This window comes from Carlito syrichta, unplaced genomic scaffold (genome assembly GCF_000164805.1).
Source record: "Carlito syrichta isolate Samal-C Ts95f unplaced genomic scaffold, Tarsius_syrichta-2.0.1 Scaffold313373, whole genome shotgun sequence".
NCBI lineage: Eukaryota > Metazoa > Chordata > Mammalia > Primates > Tarsiidae > Carlito > Carlito syrichta.
The window spans coordinates 1-24,442 of NW_007257469.1; the positions used below are offsets into that span (position 1 = coordinate 1).

At 39.9% G+C, this 24,442-nt stretch overlaps 1 protein-coding gene across 2 annotated transcripts in view; it reads right to left on the reverse strand.

Annotated features, from left to right (window-relative positions):
- Nucleotides 1-8,683: 8,683 nt before the first annotated feature.
- Nucleotides 8,684-24,442, reverse strand: part of EXOC6 (exocyst complex component 6) — a 181,550-nt gene continuing 165,791 nt past the window's right edge. For both annotated transcript variants that reach the window (XM_008070359.1, XM_021718726.1), the window contains 2 exons: nt 11,032-11,144; nt 8,684-9,951 (listed from right to left, as the gene is read on the reverse strand). In XM_008070359.1, the coding sequence (XP_008068550.1) occupies nt 9,819-9,951; nt 11,032-11,144 (246 nt within the window). In that variant the 3' untranslated portion in view covers nt 8,684-9,818. The remainder of the gene's footprint in view (nt 9,952-11,031; nt 11,145-24,442) is intronic.

Sequence of the window (24,442 nt, forward strand, 5' to 3'; positions counted from 1 at the left end):
TCTGCCCCTGGTCTGCTGTGAAGGACAGTTCAGATCACCCTCGGTTCACCACTCTGGTCTATGTCTTTATCAAGCTTGTTTCTCCCGTTTCGGTGTTGTTACCTTGAATGGCCAGCAGGTGGTGCTATCTCAGCTGCTCGCTCCAGAGGGTGTGGGGCTGGACAGGAACAAGATGACTGCCTGCCTCAGGGCAGACGACAGAAGACTTACGGCGGGCAGGACGTCTTGGTCGCAGGAGAGGTGGCAGCAATCCCAGAGGATCTTCCCTGAAGGGGCTTGAAGGACTGAAGTGGATCACCTCCGGCCTGGGTGGTGCAATGTGCTACAGCCACCACGAAGGCCGCGGTGGCTGTGGCGGGGCAGGTGGGCGGTGGTGGTGGCACTGTTTGCGCTGCAGTGACTGTCCAGTCTGTTGCGATGCCCCAGCGGTGGCAAGGGCCGAGCTCCGTATGGAGAGCAGGCTGCGATGCTAGGGTCCGCAGCCCCTGGGGCGAAAGTCAGGGACCCACTGCAGTTTTCCTTTGCAGAGGGTTTCACAGACCAAGTTGCCCTGTCACCATCTTGCCTGGAAGTCTTGCTGTATCTTATTACTTAACAAATTCTCAGAGCTAGCTAGATGTCTGCCATTTCCTTTGAAGGAACTCAAGATCAATCTTTATATCCATGCTTGAGGGAGCCCACAAGCCTCTAAGTAGGGCTCCTGTTCCACCTCAATATCCTAGCCTGAGGTTCCTGCCATTTGCTCCAACATGTCAGGACAGCTGAATTCTATCAGCAGTGCCCCAGCATGGTTGCAGCAGCCTGTACTCCAAGTCACAATATCCTTTTGGAGAAAATATTTGGGCTCACATTAGCTTTTGAGAATTTGCATTCATCTGAAATTTTTCCTAATGACAAACCTAGTTTTCATGTACAGTGAACCTGTATTTCCCTACAATGAACCTGTATTTCCCTCCTTTGTATATTCCATCTTCATAGGCTGCCACACTAACGACTTGTTTCCTGCTTCTTTGTGAGACTTTAGAAATTCTTTGTATCTTGTTCAAAGTCTCCTGTGACTGACTGCCATCCACAACCTCATCACCATTCAGCTAGTCTTCTCCCCACTGTTCCAGGGTCTGTCATCATCCACCTCCCCAGCATTCTTATTTTTTTCTTTTGCATGGAATAGTTGAAGGATCTGATAGGCATTTTGTGAGTTGCCTTCCAAGCATAGTTTCACTCCTTGTTAACAGAGTACCATGATTTTATCCAGGTGTGGTTACCTTGAAAGAATGAAGATGTGTGAATTCAGTTTGTAGAGTTGATTCAAGCAAAAAACCGGGAGTGGCCCTTCCAGGACACATAGTCTCTGAAGAGGAAGTTATTCAACTGAATTGGGGTTTTCTCATTCTGTGCAGTAGGTCCAAACATCTACAGTGAGATTTGCAACAGGAGAAGAGAGGTAATTTATTTACAGGGCATCAAGCTAGGAGAAGCAGGTAGGGATTTAATTGTTATGTTCTTGCTTTTATAGGAAGAATAAAAGGACATTTAATAGGATCATAATATTTTCTATACAATGCTTATGAGAGTCACAACAAATTAGTTATTGTTTTCCTTTTACTATGTCTGTTTTCACTTCACCTGCCCCATAAATACCAAAATTGGGACTTTCGGGAAGATGGTGGCAGAACTGGCAGACTGTGGAAATCCCTGTATTAGCGAGTGACTGTATGGATGAATTTGTGTGCATGTCTGTGTGTAAGAGGGTATGTGAGTGGCTAACTGAGTGGGGACATGGGAACAAGTGCCAGAGCTCTCCTGATGAAGTGGCTAGTGGCACAGCCACTCTGCTTGGACCCTAATGCTTTCTGTGGCACAGAAGCTGAGTGCCAGTTTCTGAAATCCACAAGCTTCTCCTGGGAAGAAGCTTCCAGAGTGACTGCCATTGACAGAACCTACCCCACCAGTGTAGTGCCAGGTCAGACACTGGCAGTAGGGCCATGAAAGGAGTGCAGTGAGGGAGTCAGAGGCATAGTCTCAAAGAAGTGATGGGGAACAGACACCCTGAATCTAGACTCACTGCCACCACCTCCACCACCAGGCTAGGCTGCATGGTTCTGCCACCAGGACCTGAGATCTGGAGACTGTGGTGCTTGCTGGGAGGGAACTATGGCTCCTGACCTCGTGTGAGGCAGGAACAGCAGTCTGTAGAACTGAGCAACCCAGGCAAAGAAGTCCTTCAGGGTGGCTTCTGTGGAACAGCAGACCCACATCTTAAGATTAGGGCATGATCTCTGCATTGCTTTGGGACTGCTCTCCACAAACCCAGAGAAGATCACTCCCAGTCCACAAGCCCTGGTAGGTAATGGAGGGTGCAGAGCCCTAGAAGGCCTTACCCTCCCATCACCCACCCTGAGCTACCAGCTGGCAGTAGACACATACAGTGAATCAGATGAAGGAGGCTGGTGAGTGCCTAGCTGACCCCCACCCCCCACCCCTAGTAACAAGTAAATGATATTAGTAAGGCAGGGTAGAGCCTGGAGGCCACATTCTCCCACTGTGAACTGGATGTAGTGAGAGTTGTGACCATGCTGGGAGAGAAAGTAAGGGGAAGAGAGCCCAGAGGATGCTGAGTCGAGTTATTCCTGCCTCTTTCTATCCCCTCTGGGTGGTGACTATCAATTGCAGACTGTAGAGGGTGAAGATTCTAACATCTCAAGATTCAACAATAAAGAGGGAATCTGCAGTAACAGACCTGCAGTTGCCAAATCTGCCCAAAGAGGGAGCTCCCCCCTAAAGAGAAATCTTTACCAGCAGGAATTTTGGGTTATTTTGTTGTTGTTGTTGTTGTTTTCTCTTTATCTTTTTGACTGTTTGGTTCATTTGTTTGCTTTGTTTATTTGTGGGTTGGCTGATTTTCTTTATTCTTTCCTCCTTTTTTCTCTCTTTGTTCTTTCTCCTTTGTTGCCTTCTTTTTCTCTTTCATTTTCTTTCCCTTCTTCTTCCCTCTCTTTTCTCTCTTATACTCTATTGCAGATTTAGGGACTACACAAGCATTCTAATTTTAAGGTCATATTGTGTGGAGGTGGAGAGTGAGTCCCAGCTGGCCCATTCACCAGACAGCAACCATTGTGACCCATCAGAAGGTTCTGAATCCTTGCAGCCCCTCCCCATCCCTTAGTAAGTGCTCAGAATTGTAAAGAGGTAGCACAACACCCCACTCCCAGCCTTATTTCATAATTGAACAAACTGGAGTACTGGCTTGGGGAAGGACAGATGATAGAGCAAATATCAGAAGTGATTGCTTCTCTATTTCCCATTGCACAATGGAATTTAAAAAAAGATGAGAGAACTGCTACAAATAACGAAAAACCAACTAAAAATTACTGTAACTTTCAGAGTTCCCAACAAAGAGAAAGTGCCTGAAAGAACAGCTACTTAAGCACAATCAATGGCTATCTTTGAGAATGACTGTACCCAGAAGGTACTACAGAGAGCAGAGAATCATTGGCTAGAAGGAATAAAAATCAAGAAATGCAAGGGCTAAAACTAAATTAAATTCAACCGACTTAGACTCAAGAAAGTGTATTTAGAAATAACAGAAATAAAGAACTCCATCCAAGAAATAAATACCCACTGTCAAGCATAGGAAGCAGAACTGACCAGGCAGAAGAAAGAATCTCAGAGCTGGAAGACCAAAATATGAAATTAACCTAATGTATTAATAAACTTTGGGGAAAAAAGAGAAAAACTCTCTAAGAGATGCATCATTTTATCAAGAAACCAAACCTATGTCTAATTAGTATACCTGAGGTAGAAAGTGAAATGGGCAACACCTTGGAACAAACATTCCATGAGGTCATTTAAGAAAACTTTTCTCATCTGACCAGAGAAATGACTATACAAGCACAAGAAATACAGAGAACCCCTGCAAGATATCTTATGAACAGACCAGCTCTAGGCATATAGTATTTTGCCTATACAAAGTAGATGTAAAAGAAATAATCCTAAAGGAAGCAAGAGAAAAAAATCACAGTATCTACTGGGTAAGACCAATCACAATCACTGCAGATTTATCTGCAGAAACACTATAGACCAGAAGGGATTGAGCCCCAATCTTTAGTGTTCTCAAAGATAAACAATTTCCACTAATAGTTTCCTACTCATCCAAGGCATATTCCTCAAAGATAGAGAATTAAAATATTTCCAAGACATCCAATCCCTAAGGCAATATGCTGCTTCCAGACCAGCTCTATAGGAGATACTTAAAAAGGTGCTGTGCACAGAAGAAAGAAGAAACAAAAGAAAGATCATGCACTTCACAAGATTACAAACAAACACAAAAGCAACAGTGCACACAGAACACCTGCAAAAATGAAAGCACACACATCTCTAAACACAAAAGCTAAAAAAAAAAATGAAACAGTCTTGTAAGAGCCTTATGACTTGAACAAACTCACACATTTCAATAATTAGCCTGAACATGAATGGACTAAACGCAGCACTGACAAGAAATAGAATGGTAAACTGGATAAAAGACCACAACCTAACAATGTGCTGCTTCCAGGAAGCCCATCTCACAACAAAGGACATTAACAGACTTAAAGTTAGAGAATGGAGAATAAGCTTTCAGGCGAACAAAAAGCAAAAAAAAAGGCAGTAGTAATATAAAGACAAGACAGCCTTCAAGATGTCAAAAATTTAAAAATATACAAATGGACACTACATAATGATAAAAGGCTCAATCCATTAACAAGAAATATCCATCATAAACATATATGCACCCAACATTGGTGCACCAGGATTTATAAACAAACAAGTAAACTAAAAAATATATTGACTATAACACTATCATCTAACTGGACACTTTAACACCTCAGTAACAACCCTAGATAGATCACTGAGGCAAAAAACAAGGAGATCCAGAACCTCAACCTGTTGCTTGACCAATGGACTTTTTAGATACCTACAGAACACTCCACTCAACAACCACAGAATATATATTCTACTCATCACTACATGAAATGTACTCCAAGATCGACCACATCCTCGATCATAAATTAAACATAAATAAATCTCACAAAATCAAAATATTGCCATGCACCTTCTCAGACAACTGTGGAATAAAAATAAATATCACCACCAAAAACATTCCTCCAAAGCCACAAAGACATGGCCACTAAACAACATGATGCTGAACAACTCTTTGGTCAACACAGAGATCAAAACAGAAATTAAAAGATTTTGGAAACAAATGAAAACCAAGACACATCCTACCAAATCCTCTGAGATGCTATGAAATCAGTACTAAGAGGAGAATTTATATCTTTGTGCACACACATCAAGAAAATAGAAAAATCATGAGCTAATAGTCTGACAAAGCACCTATGGGAGCTGAAAAGACAAGACTACCAAAACTCCAACTTTAGCAGAAGAATTCAGAGAATCAAAGAAAAGATTCAAAAATGGAAATCAGAAGACAAAAACATCATAGAAAAAATTCAATGAAACAAAAAGCTGGTTCTTTGAAAGGATTAACAAGATTGATAGACCCCAGATTGACCAAGAAAAAGAAAAAGTCCAACTAAACACAATCAGAAACTCAAAAACATTACGTCACAACTGACTTTGAAGAACTACAAATGACTATCAGAGAATACTGTGCACACCTGTATATAAACAAGCCCGAAAGCTAAATGAAATGGAGAACTTTCTGACATCACACAACCTCCCGAGGTTGAAACAAGGTGAAACTGAGACCTTAAATAGACCAATAACAACCCAGGAAATTGAATTCATCATAAGAAAAATACCTAAAAAAAAAAGAGCCCTGGGCCAGATGGCTTTCCAGTGGAATTCTGCAATCCTTACAAGGGGGAACTGATACCAATCCTATTGAAAGTATTCCAGGCAATTGAGAAAAATGGAATTCTCCCCAAATCATTTTTCAAAACTAACATTATGCTGATACCAGCTGAGTAAAGATCCAGTAAAGAAAGAGAAGTACAGGCCAATATCACTGATGAACATAGATGCAAAAATTCTCAACAAGGTTCTAGCAAGTGGATCCAACAACACATCTTAAAAACCATCCACCATGACTAAGTAGGCTTTATCCCTGTGATGCAGGACTGGTTCAACATCCACAAGACCATAAATGTAATTCAATGTATCAACAGATGGTAAAAACAAAAACTACATGATTATATCCCTTGATGCAGAAAAAGCTCCTGACAAAATCCAGCATCCCTTCTTGATAAGAAACCTTTGTACACCTAGGCATAGAGGAAACATATCTCAAAATAGTAAGAGCCATCTACAATAAACCCATAGCCAACATATTGCTAAACAGACAGAAATTGGAAGCATTTCTCCTGAAAATTTAAACAAGATAAGGCTGTCCTCACTCACTCCTGTTCAACCTAGTGTTGGAAGACTTAGCTAGAGCAATCATACAAGAGAAAGAAATCAGGAGTAGCCAAATAAGAAAAGAGGAAGTCAAGTTATCCCTCTTTGCTGATGATATGATTCAATACCTTGAAAATACAAGATAATCTGTCAAAAGAAAAAAACTCCTTGCACTGATAAAGAACTTTAGCAAAGCCTCAGAGTATAAAATCAACCTGCAAAAAACTGCCACATTTTTATACACCAACAACAAACAGACACAGAATGAAATAAAAAGCACAATCCCATTCACAATAGCCACTAAAAAATGAAATACATGGCATCTTCCAAACCAGAGAAGTGAAAGATGTTTACACCAAAAACCATAAAATATTGCTCAAATAAATCAAAGAAGACACATACAAATGGAAAAATATTCCATGCTTATGAATTGGAATAATCAACATTGTTAAGATGTCCATCCTACCCAAGGCAACATACAGATTCAATGCAATATCCATTAATTATCAGCATCATTCTTCTCAGACCTGGAAATGATTGTCAGAAATTCTTATGAAAACATAAATGACAGTAAAATAGTCAAACAATTCTCAGTAAAGAAAACAAAGTGGGAGGTCTCACACTTCTGAACTTTAATCTTTATTATAAGGCTACAAAATCAAAACAACCTGGTATTGGTACAAGAACAGGCATATCGAACAATAGAACAGGATATAGATTCTAGAAGCAAAACCTCAGTTTCCCAAACAACTCATCATTAGCAAATCCTCCACCAATACCACTGGGGAGAGGAGAAACCTATTCAGTAAATGGTGCTGGGAAAACTGGCTGACCACATGCTAAGAATGAAAGTACCCCTACCTATCACCATACACAAAAGTAAACTCTAAATGGATCAAAGACCTAAATAAAATTCTCAAATTTATAAGAATCATAGAAGACGCAGTAGATACCCTTATAGAAAATGGAATGGACAACCAGTTCCTAATCAAAATCCCCAAAGTCCATGCTATAAGAGATAAGATAGACAAGTTGCACCTCATCAAATTGAAAAGCATCTTCAAAGCAAAGTAAACTATCAAGAGAGTGGGGAGACAGCCTACAGTATGGGAAAAAATATTTGTCAACTATATATCTGACAAAAGACCTAACATCCACCATTAACAGGGAACTCAAACATGCTGGAAAGAAAACACCAAACAACCCTAATACAAGGTGGGCAAAAGATATGAATAGACATTTCTCCAAAGAAGACATACAGGCAACCAGTAGATGCATGAAAAAATGATCGGCCTCCCTAGTCATCAAAGAAGAGCAAATCAAAACCACATGAGATACCACTTAACTCCAGTCAGGATGGCCATCGTCAATCACTCAAAAAACAGATGCTGTTGATTATGTGGAGAAAAGTGAATGCTTCTAACTGTCGGTGGGAGCATAAACTAGTACAACCTCTGTGGAAAACAGTGTGGCGATTTTTTAAAAATCTAAAAATTGACCTTCCATACAACCCAGCAGTCCCCCTTCTGGGAATAACCCCAGAGGAACGCAAATCATTTTACCTAAAAGATGCCTGCACATGCATGTTTATTGCAGCACTATTCACAATAGCAAAAATTGTTTCATTAAATCTAAGTTATCAAATATGTGGGCATAAAGTTTTTTAATAATAATCTTTTTGTTCTTTTAATGATTATGGGATCTGTAATGATGCTTACTTTTCCACTTCTGCTATGAGTCATTTTTCTTCTCTTTTTTCTTAGTTAGACTGGCTAGAGTTTTATCAGTTTTATTATCTTCCAAAGGACAAGGTGTTGATGTCATTGATTTTCTCTTCAATTTAATTTATTTTAGCTTTAATTTTTCTGCTTACTTGGTATTTAATATGCTGTTCTCTTCCTAGGGTCCTAACGTGAACATTATATTATTGATAAGAGGTCTTTTTTCTTCCTCAACCAGTAGATCACCAGATACCAAAGTATAAGAAAAATTAATCATGTATGGAAAGTACAGTATGTAACTCTGATTTTTGATGGTGTTTGTTTTAAAATGGCCTCAACCTCTTTTGCATACTCATTTTTAAAGTGTAGCTGATCATAATGAAGTGGCAACACAAACAGGACCTCCATGTACATATGAAAACTGCAAATAAAGAGCTGCTAATTGTGCAAAAAAAGAGGTATTTTCTCACATATACATTCAATGCTGTAAATTTTCTTCTAGGCACTGATTTCACTGCATTCTACAAATTGTGAAAAGTTGTAAATTCATTTTCATTTAGTTCAAAAAAATTTTTTTTAACTTGCTCAGTCTTTTTAATATTTCATCACAAAATCAAGAGATGTACACAGAATTCTTTACACTTATTTTACAGAGTCAGGGATAGTATCTTGCAGGCACGAATCCTGAAAATGCAAAGGGAAGGAGTACTCAGCATGAAGACAACCCAGGGGAAAGAAAGGCTCAATTCATGTTGCCAGTTGGACCACGGTAACTTACACAGAGGAAAATGCACATTTGCGTAGGTTTCCAGAGCTCGTCTGGCTTGGCTTGTTCCCACAGGAGGATACAGCACGGAGAGCTGCTGTCTGAAGGAAGTAACCTGACCCCCGTGGTAGCTTCCGTGCAGGAACGCATCTACCGCAGCACGCACTGCACCTGAAGTGGTCAGCCCCACTAAGTTCCTGTCCTCTCTTTCAACTTGAACCAAACCAAACCGATCCTAGAATGGGGTCAGCTACAAGCAATATAGCTAGAATATTAACCCTGATGAACAGAAACAACACAGCATCTGTAGAAAATCCAAAACCTTTTGTTCATATTCAGAACGATTAAATTAAACTACCCAAGTAGAACAAATAATTCACATTCTTACTGAGTTAAATCAAGTCTGATTTCAGGGAGCTTTAAAGATTTGTCCATTTCCCCCTTAGAATCAGCAGAATTAGAAATCTTAGTCTATTTAATTCACACTGAGGTAAAAATATAAGCTAAAAGTCAGAAAATGACGGTAAAATACTCCCATATCAGACCTGATTGCATTCCAAAACCATATACCGTCGAAAACACAATATCATTCAAGTCTAAATAGAAGAAAAAATACATATGAGTAGAGGCATACATCTTTCCAAGGTATCTGTAATCAGTTTCATGTACAATTTTTGATTTGATTTATATATTACACTTTGCTTTTTCCTCCCAAAAGTGAAAAAAGGTCACATTTTCCATATATAAAATAGTATTTAATTATGTAAAAATCCATACAAATGATATCTATTATTATTTCATGTTTAAGCCCTCATATCTTTTCTCTATTGTACTTCTGAATTCTGTAAACAAATTACTGCATCCTGACCAGTGCTTGTTCGAGATCAATGTTGAATCATGGCTTTGGTGTCTGTCACTAAGTGCAAGTGATGTGACGTCTATGTGTGCTGGGACATACCATTCACCAAACTTCTCAGTTGCTTCACCACTGTTTCTATCAACTTCTGCTTGTCTCGATCATTCTTCCTGAACTGAGCAAATATATTGTTCTTTTTGCTAGTATCCTTCATCCTAGAAACATATGTGAATGAAGAAGCTTAGTAAAAGGAAATTAAAAGCTGTGCTGTCACAAGTAAAATATCTGGGCATGCTCTGAATTATCTCACACTAATCCAGTGCTTGAAAAGTATACTTCAAAGAAAGTAGGTACTAATAAACTTACAGATAGCAACCACACAAAAACATAGAACCCTTATTTCACATCATACAAAGCAGGATTTTTGCATTAGTATGTAAATCTAAAATATGGCAAGTTTGCTACTATGATACTATTTTCTAGAATTATTCCATAAAGTATGCTAAAATACACACCCTCTATAGAACTGCTAATCACATTCACAGGAAGACAAGGAAAAAAATAGCATTAGAAACTTAAACCAGCAATATTTTTGCCTCAGTGGTGTTTCATGGCATTGTAAAATAAGTCTGCATTTATTGTAAACAGCTTCTTTTGTCCTTTCAAATCGAACACACCACAGACATTTTGAAATGTGGGAAAATAATATACAATTTTAATTTAAAAGTAGAACATTTTAATAGTGATACTTAATATGATTGAGTGAAGAACAAGTCTGCCTTATAATGAGGGAGTAGAAACGCCTATGTTTATGTTTAGTTGGATGAGATGCACCAGTAAATTACCTCCGTTTTGACTATATTATTCCTTCAAATCACACATTTCTCTCCCTACAAAGAGTCCAAATCCATAAGGGTAAGATTTAGATAGCACTGTAATTCCTAGCCATGTTTTATAAAACACCTTCTTTCTTAGGCTATTGATTAAAAAAAAATTCCTATTGTTACTTATATCCCCGGGAAACATATTTCTAAGGCCAATTAACTCTGCACTTCATGAAACAAAAGGAAAAATGTTTTGTTCACATTAATATAAATAGCAACTGCTTATGAAACTAACATCAACTCTGAAGGGCAAGAAAGAAAGGCTTATCTGTTGGTCATTAAAATGGACTGAGATTTAAATTCCATCTTGACATTTCTCTTTTGATGGAAATCTCTAATTGGTCATTTTGTCACTGAGTCGAGAAATGCTACGACGATGTTATACCAAAAAAGTTTCAGAATAATACTCACTTCTCCAGAAGAGTGAGGGCCGTATTTGGATTCACCCGAAGGTACTTGGAAGCTGGCTGCCCATAATCAGCGAGGTAAGTAGACCAATCCCACACCATAAACAGGTCAAGGAGCTGGGAAGATGGGGGAAAGTGAAGGCGACTCTGGATTATTCACCCACAGTTAACACATAAGTTATGTGCATGCTGTTCTTGGTCTGTTTTGATAGGACTTGCTTCTTAGATGGAACAGAGCACGAAAATTCACTTTAAAAACCTAATTAAGCTGGGCTCAGTGGCTCAGCCTGTAATCCCGCGCCTTTGGGAGGCTGAGGTGAGTGGACTGCCTGAGCCTGAGGGTTCGAGACCTGCCTGGGTAGGCGAGACCTCATCTCTACAATAAATCAAAAAATTAGCCGGGCGTGGTAGCGTGCGCCTGTAGTTCCAGCTACTTGGAAGGCTGAGGCGGAAGGATCGCCGGAGCCCAGCAGGTCGAGGCTGCGGTGGCCGGGAGCGGTCACTGCACTCCAGTCTGGGCGACAGAGTGAGACTCCAACTCAAAAACAAAAAACAAAAAAAAACCTAATTAAAAGCGCTTTATAACCAAAACAACATCCATTCACTTTTTGCTTTGAGATTACTAAAACTGCCAGGGAAAAACATTCTAATAAAATACTTTATTGTGTTTTCAAATAATTATAAATAATGAAAACATTGTTGTATTAATGCTCATACAGATGTATAGAGGTTTTGTCTTTATACAGTACTCAATCTGTACCCAAATTTAATTAATAAAGGTTGGTGCTACTACCTGCATGAAGAATTTTAAAGAACTTAAATTGAACTTTTTTCCTCAGAGATGTATGTTTACCTTTCAGAGAAGCTGTTTGCACCTAGGCTTTTTCCAAAGTAATTTAAACCAAAAGCTCAGATAATCTCAATTAAGTGCATTAAACAACATCTGCTGGAAATTCTCTCTGGTGATAGATCCTCAGTTGTATCATGAAACGAAGGGTTCAGGATTCAGCCTGTTAACTCTAGGCGATCATTTTGTATAAACAAACAACAACAAAAAAGAAACCGTCTTGTTTCCCGTGGTGTCTTAAAATTGACTATTTACTTTATAATCTCCAGTTAGAATCATTGTCAAATATGGAAGTAATCTTTTAAAAGCAATGCCATGCCTAAACCAAAGCACCAAACTCTTTATCCAACTTTAAAACCCTAATCCCCTTTAAGCCATTTAAAACCAACTTCCTATCCCCATTTGAATTGTTTCAGAAAGCTAAATGCTTTACTTACTACCTTCCTTTCGTTTTTATATTCTTCTTTCTTTTTGTTTTACCTTACTTGATAAGTAAGGGGTCCATTGGTTTTGCTTTCAAATGGGGGAAACATTTGCATTTATTCATCGGATACAAGAGCAACCCACCTGAAGAAACGTTACAAGAAACTAGTTTTTCCTTGTTTGACTCTTTTCTCATCCAATTTACTGTTATTTCTAGAGACTCTTGCAAAAGGCAGACTATTCTATAATGAAAATACTAACTACAAATGCCTCTCTATTTTCTTTCGGACAAGAAAACATTCTAAGCCACACCAAAGGGTGAATACTGGTACAGAAACTACACAGAGATAGTGTTGAAGAATATGCTGTCTGAAAAAGAAAAGGGAACTTATTTCAAGTTCTGTGTAACTTTTAACACAGAACGTTAACATTTCTGGCTACAAGTACACTTTTCCCTCCTTGCACAAGAAGGAAAGAATACCTTCAAACACTTGGATGGTAAGAATACAAACTGGTAAAATTTCTCTGGAATGTGATTCTTCAATGTGATTAGGAACCTTATAAAAATGGCCATTCCCTTTGATTCAGTAATCCTACTTCTAGGCGTGTAACTCCAGGAAACAGTAGATAAAAATGTACGCACAAAGATATTAATCTAAAAAATGTTACCTATGTTATCAAAAAACTGAAAGCAGTCTAAATCTCAGTATTAAGAGGATGGTTAAGTAGTGAAGTATATCTGTATGACAAATATCAAGTGGTTACTAAAATTAATATTTACACAGAATTTTAAATAACTTGAGAAAATATTTATGATGCATGTTGCTACTTAGGTTACATATAAACTCATCAAAAAAGGCTAGAAGAAAATTTGAGAAAACGTTAAGAATGGGTGCTATAAGCCAAGCATGGTGGCAAACGCCTACAGTCCCAGCTACTCCGGAGGCTGAGGTGGGAGAGTCCCTTGAGCCCAGGAGTTAGAGTCCAGCCTGGGCAACACAGTGAAACCCCATCTCTAAAAATAATAATTATAATTTTAAAAAAGAATGATTTTTATTTGTGTAGTGGGATTAAGAGTTATTGTCATTTTCTTCATTTTTACAATACAACAGACGTGTTAATGCTACAGTTAAAAATAAGGTTTCTATGCTTATAATATTAAAATACATTTCAATAATGAACACTCCTTACACAGTGGTCAGCAAAAGCATAATTTTGAAGGATTCCTCTTTCAGGTGTATGTGTTTGCATAAGTGTGTGTGTGCAATGCACACAGTCAGCAGAAAGTAACCATTTAATATACTGGCTATAATCTCCCTTTCTTTCCAGAAGGCGTTAGCAATGTGACCTTTGAGATATGGGAGAGGAAGAGGTCTTCAAATAAGACTCTTTTTCTTTTAGGCTGATTTACCCCCAGGTGAGAGAGGAGGAGCCTACTTAATGAATTAAAAACCCATACCAAGTCCAACTGTGAATACAGAATTGACTCTTCTACAGGACAAAAATAGACTTTCCTAGATAAACACTAAGCTTACAATGTTAACATATCGTCAGATATGAAACATGCAAGTCACCAGAAATTATAGGAGCCACAAAATTTAACCTACCTGGCCATATGGAGACAAATATAATCTATATGCTTTCATATTTACACTCAAGCTTCACAGAAATATTTATAGAAATATGTACTGTACACAATTAGTTTACAAGTATCTATAGAAATTTGCAGATTAGTGGTTAAGGAATGCATTGCCAATGTGGCTATAAGGGCCAAGGCTCTAGACAAGATCCATTTATTCATCCAATGAATATCAAATGCCCACCTATCACGTGCTCGATACAGTGCTAGGCACCAGAGATACAGTACTGAAACAAGCCAAAATCCCTTCTTCAAGGAGCTTACATTATACGTAAGTGAGGAAGCAGTTAACAAAAAAGTAATATTTTGATGTTAACATGAAATTAAACCGTTCACACAAAATCCTAGTGACTTAAACTACGGTAACACATGAGGAAGCTACTACCAGTTTAACACAGAGTAAGATGGAGACATTAATTTCTGCTGAAGCTGGTGATTGCATGCTCACTACTCTGTCCATGAATCAGTGGCTGTAGACTTGAGTGTCATATCAGTGTCTGTGTCCCAAAGGGTGCATGGATGCAGGCTGAGAGGAAAGATGGGGCCAGCAGATATACTGATCTCAGATTCTTATTTCTCATTTCCATGTGTAAGGAATTTTCAAATGCACAATACTGCTGGAATAAGTAGACAAAAACAACCTTCAAAGCGAGGCAGGCAAACCCATAAAGTGTGTCCAGTATGGTGTAACCTCTCAGGAGAGATTCAAGAAATAACTGATTGGCAGATGACAACAGACCACCATTCCAAGTTTACTTGGGAGCTAAAACAGAGCATCCTACAGACTCCTTTAGCTCCTACTGATAGCTCTCTGACAAAGGCCAGTGTTGGCTTGCAGGCAAACTACAGCAACTGGATACAGTCAGCGGACTTCCCTCCATCTCTCCCAGGTGCTCACTGGGGCACTGATAAATAGGACAGCTTCCCTCATAACAGAGCACTGGGTCTCATGTTAATTGAGTTGAATGATCTTCCTAGGAAAGTAGCACTGATATTTCTGAAGGGTCTACCAGTGTCCATCATCCATCCCAATGAAAGGTCCTTTTTCACTTTCTAAAATGCAGTTCTACTGAAGTGAAGGATGCAACCTCAAATGCGGACTTCATTCGTAGGACCCACCTGACATCATGTGAGACTAGAGTGCCCTTCCTGACCAGGACCTAGGGCCCTGATTGCTCTGGAGTCCGAGCATGGCAGGAAGGAAAAGGAAATGGGGTACTGCCGGGTCCCAGCACTGACCCCCTTTCACTCCGCCCCAACAGTCACTGCCCTGTGGACTGCCTCTTACAACTGGTCACATTTCATGGGCTGCATGGTGTCCTTAACAGTAAAACCCAAATTATGAAAAATCTCACCTCTCTACCTCAAGCTTTGCTTCCTTCAGATGGCAGTGCACAAATAATACATTTGTTATTAATCACACAAAATCTCTTTCAGTCTTGTAAACACAGTAAGACATGGTCTCAACAGATGAATTTATTAGTTAACACATATACCTGAAGTTCAAAGATGTAGATCAAACTTGAACAAAAACAAAAATCTCCCCAGATTACCCAAAAGCAATTTTACAGTTACTTATTAAAGGATAAAGTCAGGCATATGATAATGAAAATTAGTATTAAGTTCTAGAAATGGGTATGTTCCAATAGTCAAGTAAAATAATTCCACCTTAAATCCTTCTGGGAAGTAGCAAAGTATGGATCATATAAAAATGAATAGCAAAATAATGTGCCTCAGTTCTATCCCATCATGACTTATAAGATTATCTGAAATTAGTAACCTCACTTTTTTTTCACCAAGGACTCAAAAATACCCTTCATAACTAATCTGATAACATAAAGTGGGTGTATGCCAATATTTGTAAGTGAGTTGTAAGTTTCACTTCCTCAGCACTCCCTGTGTGTGTCCAGCAAACAAAAAGTTCAGCTAAGGGAAGAGATGGTTGCATGGGTGGTCCCATTGATATGCTCAGAATCGTTGGATCACTTCAGAATTGCTGAGGAATTCATTTGTGTCAACCCATTTAGCTTGCTGACAGTTTCCCATCCTACAGACTCACTCTGGATCTGCGCTCAAGAAACCTGGGGTCTCAGACCTGTTGAGATCACTTTGTGCAAATGACACAAGGAATCTAGGCAGACTTAAAACCATTCTATGAAACTCTGGAAGTGACTTTTCGCCTTTGTAAAAGTGAACCCACAGTGCCAGGCCATTTTTTCCTTGAATCTGGTTTAGCTTTCTTTGTTTTGGGTCTTTTGGGTTTTGCTTTTGAAGCACCTCAGGGGCAGTGACCCAAGACAGAAGATAAATAAAGTTAAGCCAACCTCAAGAGAAAAGCAACTGGGGATACCAGGTTTGCTTTTGTAAACGTGAACAGTGACCTGGGGGCTCAGGGTCAACCCAGTCCCCCAAATTCCCTTTTCCAAACACTAAATCCACCTGGGACCTCAGAGTTGCTTTGCAGATTCCAAAAGTAAACCAGGGGATCATTTTTCCTTGGCCTCCAAAAAACAAAGCTAAGGAAAGGGTTAGGAGCTAGAGTGCTTCAGAGATTTAAACAATAACAACAATCCTAAACCCTAACACAGCTTAAAGGAAGAAATACTTGCCCTTCAAACAAATCCTGAGTAATTAGCCACTGGGAATCCAAGAAAAATTGGTCGTACTAAATTAGACATATTGTAGGAAAATGCTAGTCCTTTTCCTACATTTATGGCGAGATCAAATGATGAGCTCTATGTGATGTTTATAGCGCTTGGGTTTTCCTGCCTTTCCAGCATCTGAAAACACCGCATGCTGCACAGAAGAGAATTTAAGCAGCAGCGAGAAGGAAGGCGCTTAGGGAAAACCATAAAGCAGCAAAACAGGGCTGCCCCTCCAGCCACCTCACTCTTTTGCCTTCAGGAGTGAACTGCCCTCTTGCTGCCTTTGGATCTGACACACCCTCACCCAAGCCTGCCTTCTTCAATATCCCACGTGCCAAACCTGCTCTGAGTCAGTTCTCCCAAGCCACCTTGTGTGGAGAGGCTGCTTATAGGCGCTGGCCTCTTCCAGTTGCCTTGCTCAGGTGAACTGTACACCTTTCCCCCAAAGCAGGACGCTCTTAAATATTTGTGGTGCTAAGCTAATGGAGTAATCCTATATAACTGCTAGGTGGGATTGGAACTTGGAAAAGAGACACAGAGTAGAATTTACATAATCAGATTTATAGACATCTGTCTTTGCTTTATTTTGAATTTTCTGGGTCACTATCATGGCTAAAATAGCATACAAATACATATGTACGCGTGTGTGTGGTTGGCTGTTTATTAAAGTTAACTGATCAGAGTAATCCATAGTGTCTTGTATTCCTTCAGTCACAAGAGTGACTCATTGAGCTTCCTGGTATTGAAAGGTAGGTCACACTTGAAGTGGCAGGGCTTGCCTAATGACCAAAACCAAAACTCTGACTTCAATCTGCTCGAACTCCTCTCTCTCACAACTCCTGCATTTAACTTATTCCCAAACTGTGCCAATTCAACTTCCTATCGATTTCTTGTCTTTCCATTCTCCCACCTTTCACCCCTTCTCCCACTGCTGTCCTAGTGCCGACATCACCATCTCTTCCCTGGGGCCTGTGGTCTTGCCTGTCTCCTCTGCCTCCTGCTTTCAGATCCTCAGATCTGCCAACCTCCACACTGCTGCTAGAGAGACCCAGCTGAATCACAAATTTGATCATGCCACTTATTGCTTAAAAGCTTTGATGGCCTCCCAGTTCCTTAACATATGCATAGCTATCTTGCACCTTATCCAGGTCAACCTTTTGGCTTCCTCTCCCGTCACATTGCTCCTTCTAGGCTCTTCTGCAGAGTCTCCCTTCCTCTCCTTCTCCACCCAGGTAGCCCTTACGCATTCCATAAGACTTAAGTCTGGAATCATCTCTCCCAGGAGGCCTCCCCAGAAGCCCTTGGTTGGGTTAATTGTTGCTTTTGTGTCCTCATAGTATCTTACACATATCTATATCACAGTATATTTTCACACACATATGGATATACTGATATCATGGGTTAGTTTGTTTAGCTATTAAAAAGCAAATATCAAGAATTCCTTTTTTAGTTTGAGTGATTTGCAGCTATCTTTGTCTCTTTCTATTATCCCTTGTCTCTTTCCATTATCTCAGTTGTTGAAGTGCCTCCTCCCAACAATGTATTTTGTAAGTCCCTCAAAGCTTGTTTTGCTTAATATCTGTATCTTCACATTTGGTTCAGAACCTAGTATACAACAGGCACCAACTAAATATTTGTTGAGATTAATGGCAATGGCATGTGTTACCTGTTGAAACATCATTTTTTAAGTCTACACTGAATCCATATCTTTTTTACTTATTATTATTTTTGAGTAAAAGCCCACTCTGCCGCCCAGGCTGGGATGCAGTGGCACGCTTACAGGCACTGTAGTCTCGACCAGCTGGGCTGAAGCCATTGTTCCGCCTCAGCCTTCCAAGTAGCTGGAACTACAGGTGTGCGCCACCAGGCCCAGCTAATTTTTTGATGTATTGAAGAGACAAAGTCTCACCAAGTTGCCCAGGCTGGTCTTGAACCCATGGGCTCAGACAATCCTCTTGCCTTGGCCTCCCAAAGTGCTGGGATGACAGGCGTGAGTCACTGGACCTGGCCTGAATCTATATCTTATGTGCTAATATGACTATGTTGTCATTTACCTTACATGTAAACTAGTAATAATTAAAATATCTCTTTTTAGTACTGTTTCTTAATTATTCTGAAAGCCAGACTAGTCTATTTTTTATTAAATTTGTGTTATAGGATGTACTAAAATATTTCACAATCAAAGTTCTGCTCCTGAGATCACTTCTGTAAACCAAGGATGCCACCATCAAACATGTTAAATAAACATTCCTGGGTCATACATTTAATCTTCTGTCCAGATTGATTACAAAATCTTCTATACTTACATAACAGGCAGTTATGTAATGACCTTACCCATGAAGCTCAAAGACTTCTAGAACTAAGGAAATCAAACCTGGAAACTCATGATGAGTGATATTCACTAGACTTTCAGTTCTCTCTGATGAGTCATTTTGCTCCACTGAAGCTATGAAGAAATAAGATCTGTTTGTATGAACTGACTTTGGAAGAACTTGAGCAACAAAGAAAGACATGTCTATACTCCAGGATACAGCAGTTGTTTGAATGAAGGAAGCCAGCCAGGCTGGAGCTTCTTTATGTACTCCTTGATAATGCAATTTTTTTTGAGTTGGAGTTTCATGCTGTCGCCCAGGCTGGAGTGCTGTGGCATGCTAATGGTCACCCCAGTCTCGACCTGCTGGGCTCAGGTGATCCTTCTGCCTCAGCCTTCCAAGTAGCTGGAATCAGAGGCATGCGCCCACACACCTGGCTGTTTTTTTGATTTATTATAGAGACGAGGTCTCGCCATGTTGCTCAGACTGGCCTTGAACCCCTGAGCTCAGGCAATCCTCTTGCCTCCACCTCCCAAAGTGCTGAGATTACCAGGCGTGAGTCACCATGCCCAGTTATAATGCAATTGTTAAGAAAAACAAGGGGGAGAGAATAACTAGTTTTTCTAAATTTGAAAGACTCTCCGTGGGTAATGTCACGTACACCTCTGCCTCAGTGGTTATGATTTAAAATAAGGCAAAAGAAGACATAGAGAATGTAATCACTGGACTAATTTAGTCTTCAATAGAAGTAGTCATGTATGTTTTACTCGAAACTTTTAGCAAGTCAAATATTTGTAATTTGCCATTAGTTATAAACACTAAAAAGAAACTGAATTAAAATTAAAACTAAACACTTCAGACCCCAAAGGCATCTTCTCATCTCTGCTTTAAAATAGAACTCAAGCCATTTCAAGAAATCTCTAGTGAAGTGGGAACCACATTTCAGACCTGCCTTATATTATGCCTTATAGAGATAATGCCTCTGTTTTATGTCCCAGAGTATAAACACAGACCTTTTATCGTTTGTCTTGGATTCCTGCAGGAGGGCAAAGTCAGTCAGACTACTATACTTAGCATGATGGAAACAGGGAAAATGTGAGTCTCTGTGGTCTCTGTTAAAGACAATCTTACCATATCCTGGTGAGTATTTGTATTCAAGAGGGCTGGTAGCCTCACTCATTTCTTTCAAATCCTATAATAGATTTTGTAATCTTTGTTCAAGCAATTAAAAAGATATGTATTGAGTTTACTTTTCTTGAATCTAAAAGGCATTTCTCTTATGTTAGACAATTTATTAACCCCTAATTATTCATTTACTTCCAGACCTGATTGTATATGTAATTACCTTTTGTCAGGTATAATAATTTGCACGATAAACATGTCAGAACACTTGCTGCTTAGTCTGTTTCAACAGATAAATGTGGTCTTTCCATAGCCTCAAGGCATAATTAAACATTAAAAAAAGGGCAGTTATCAAACTACACTGAAGCTGATTCCCTAAGGCAGGAGTTCACAGCATGTAGTCATGGCTTGGTTTGGGGCCTGATGCTTGCGGGAGTGCTTAGTTAATAACAGATTTCTGAGACAGGGTAGCAGTGACAACGGCGCACCATTCTGGCTAATGCAGGTATCCACATGACCTTCAAGGGGGTGACAGAGGAGCTTCAAGACACAGCTGAGTTTGGCAGCAGCCATGGTGACCGGCTACGGGCATCACCCCTTGACTGCAGGTTAGAGCGTAAAATACAAAAAGAACCATATAAAAACAGCAGGGAAGGACTCATTTTCTTGGGAAGATAAATGCAGCCACTGGAATTAAATGGATTGTGATCTAAGTCCTACAACGCTTGCATGATGTGAATCTGCACTATGGGAGTACAAAAAGAAATCCCTACCTGACCTCTGGATAACCTAAACAGGAAATTAGGACATTTCTAAGCAAAATAGGCTGTGTTATCCTGTTAAGATAATTGTTTCCATTGACACTTTGCATAAACATCTTACACTAGGCCATCAGAAAAAACTCAAGCCACAGCGTCTCTTCTTTGTAATACATAAAAACAGCGCCTGGCCCAGTGCCCTCAACACAGTTGAGGAGGTAAAGTTTGTTGATGATAATTAAGAGGAGAACAAAGAAGGGGAGAGAGAGAGAGAGATAACAAACAGGTAAGAAAGTTGGAAGTAGTCTTAAAGTATTTACAGATTGGTTGAAAACAAATTCATGAAATACTAAAAACAGAATTTAGTTCTTAGTAAGAATCTGGGGGCGATAAACAATATTCAATGCTCTTAAAAATGCAATAAACACTGCAACTTAAAATAAGTCAGCATTTTTAAAAGAATAATTTTAAAATACCTGGTATTTGATTATAGTGTTTCAGAATGTTAGAAATCAGCACCATTTGGTTGGAAAAAATCAAGCTCCTCCATTGTCTTACCTAATCAATATTCTATGGATATCATTTGCTTATCCGATTAAATTCCGCTTGAATAAGAACACATGAGCTAATGTTTCTTATGATATTGTCTAAGTCTGTTTGGGCTACTATAACAAAATACCATAGACTGAGTAGTTTAAAAACAACAGAAATTTATTTCTCACAGTTCTGGAGACATACTATAGCAGACACACACCAGTAGTGTGTGTATGTTTATGCCCTATTAAATTCCCTCCCAAACTAGTTTCTTAAAAATCCAGCTACTTTCATTTTGAATTAATCACTTAAAGAAATTATAAACTCTGAGTCTCAACTTCCTCTTCTGTAAAATAAAAGGATCTGTGTTCACATATGACGAGTGCTACATTTGACACTAGTGATGAAACGCTCCTGATGACACAGTCTTTGGATTCAAGAAGTTCATAAGTATGCTGGGAAAGATATTCACACAAACGTAATTACAAACTAACATGCTAATTATGCTGAGAGAGCAATGTATAGGTTATCATTATTAGAGCACTAAATCTTACTCGTAGGGTGGGAAGCCAACTCAAGAAGCTGCCTTAGCTGGTACCTGAGCTGAGTCTTACAGAGGAGCTGATCAAGGAACGGAAGGGGACTGATATTTCAAGCAGGTGGGTCAGTATGAGGAAAGGTACAAGGATGAGAAACGGTTGCGTTTATGGGGAAACGTCATGTACTTTAGGACTGCTAAACTGAAATATGAGTAAGGGGATAGTACAAGACAGGTTGGAGAAAGGCTCAAGGCCGAGTCATAAGAAGAATCGCACGCCTTGTTTAGGAACTTAGGTACCATGAAACGCTTCTAAACAGGGGAGCTGCCATGGTCGGATTTAGCACTCAGAATCTGTAATGAATTGATTTCAGGAGAAAAAAACTTAAGGAAAAATAATCAATACACTGGGACAGACAGGTAGATAGCTGGGATACAAAGAAGAGGATGAGCAGGTGGTAGTCAGGTCGTTCGGATGGAGAGAATACAATATCTTGGAGAAACATTTAGGAGGAAAACAATCCCCAGGACATGGTGACAGACTGGATGCAGGACATGGCAGAGTGGTTCCACAAACCCAAGCAGAGAACACAGAACGGAGATGTGATGTGAGAATGAGGGAAGATGAGGTCCTGACCGCTTTGGTCACACAGAATGTGGGACGCCCATCTAAGTCAAACTTCACCAAGCAACTGGATATGTATCCAAGGCATACAGCAGTTAGTGCCAGAGACATGAGTGCATCAGTTCACTTCGGTAGAGCGCAAGATAGCAGTGGTCTAAGCACAGACACCTTGGGCGCAGCAACATGGGGGCGGAATAGGAGGCCACAAAGAAGAAAGAGGAAGCATGTTAAGAGAGTACACACTTTGAAAAGGACATGATCGATATTATTACCCGTGGCAGAAAGAACCAGTGACAACCACTCTTTTAAGGAATCTGGACGTAAAGGAGGGAAGAGAAATTGGAAATAGCTGGGAAGAGACTACAGGATTATCTCTCGTTTGAACAGGAGAGATTTGAGCATGTTTTTAGGCTAGGATAGTTTAACACAAAGACAAGGAGGAGGCAAGGTACATGAATAATAAAACAAAGTCCCCCAGAAAAGATGCAGTCAAGGGCACAGGAGGATGAAAGAGCCTCGTTAAAACAGCTCCCTATGTGAGGATGAAGGAAAGGAACTGAGGATGGGTGTTAATATAGACGAGCTGTTTGACTGAAAGCAAGAGTAAGAGATTGACGGTGACAGAGATGAATGACAGGCAGCTGAAAAGGGCTGGCCTATAAGCAGAAATGGGGAACCAGGAGAACACCAATCTCACCCCCACTGGGCAGCGGGAAGGAATGCAGACTGCCACCAGAGACAGTTGGAGGGTAGCAATGTCCCCCGAACTCTACAACCAGGAGGTGAAGAAAGCATTTTGCCAAAGGTTGAAGCTGCAGAGCCATTTGCATTGGAAAGAGGGTTTCCAGGGTTAGAAGTGAAAAATGTACAGTAAAAAGGGGAGGGAATGAAACAGGAAGGGGTGGGAAGTAAGGAGGAGCAGAGTAAGACACTGGGAAGAGTAAGTACTTAATTTCACCGAGTAATCAAATATTTTAATCTCCTAGGATGAGGGATGTTAGAAACGGCAGTGGCTGCCCAGGTCTCAGAGAGAAATCAGGAAGGCTGCCATGAGAATTGTAAAAGGGTAGAGAAGCCTCTCTGTGGATGTGTGGTATCTTCGGATAACCGGAGCAGCTGCAAGGGCACTGTTTATGGAGGGAGCTTCCAGAAGGTTTGAAACCTTCCAATACTCAAGTCTTAGGATTTCATGATCATGAAAATCACTGAATCATAGACTGAAAGTAACTGACAGACACTCCCACATTTAAGAAAATGCAAAACAGTTCAAAGAAAGGAACTAGAAATTATAAAACACTCTAGGGACTAAACTTTTACAACACTGAGTACCAACCACTATACTGTATAATCTAAGAAGAAAGTTTAGGCAATAATACTATAGATGATTGATTTTCAAATAAAAAAATCGATTCAGCAATTTCAGCATTTTGGTATACATTAGTAAACATTTCCATCATGACTATTTATCTCCTTGGCTCTATAGAAGTCGGTATCGTCCTAAACACACTGATCTAAATTTTAAAAAATATATATTCACACACACACTCTCAGATGAGGAATAATGCATCCCTTTGAAGTGCCAGCAGAGTGCTAGCAGTGTTGAGTTCCTGCCATCTAAATTAGCAGATAGGTGGCTCTGTGGGCCACTGATAACTTCCTAAAGTTTAGAGTATGTGGCCAGGCGCGGTGGCTCACTCCTATAATCCCAGCACTTTGGGAGGCCGAGGTGAGAGGACTGCCTGAGCCCATGGGTTCAAGACCAGCCTGGGCAACTTGGTGAGACTTCATCTCTACAATAAATCAAAAACTTAGCCAGGCATGGTGGCGCGTGCCTGTAATTCCAGCTACTTGGAAGGCTGAGGCAGAAGGACCACCTGAGTCCAGTAGGTCGAGGCTGCGGTGGCCATGAGCGTGCCACTGCATTTCAGCCTGGATGACAGAATGAAACTCCATCTCAAAAAAAAAAAAGTTT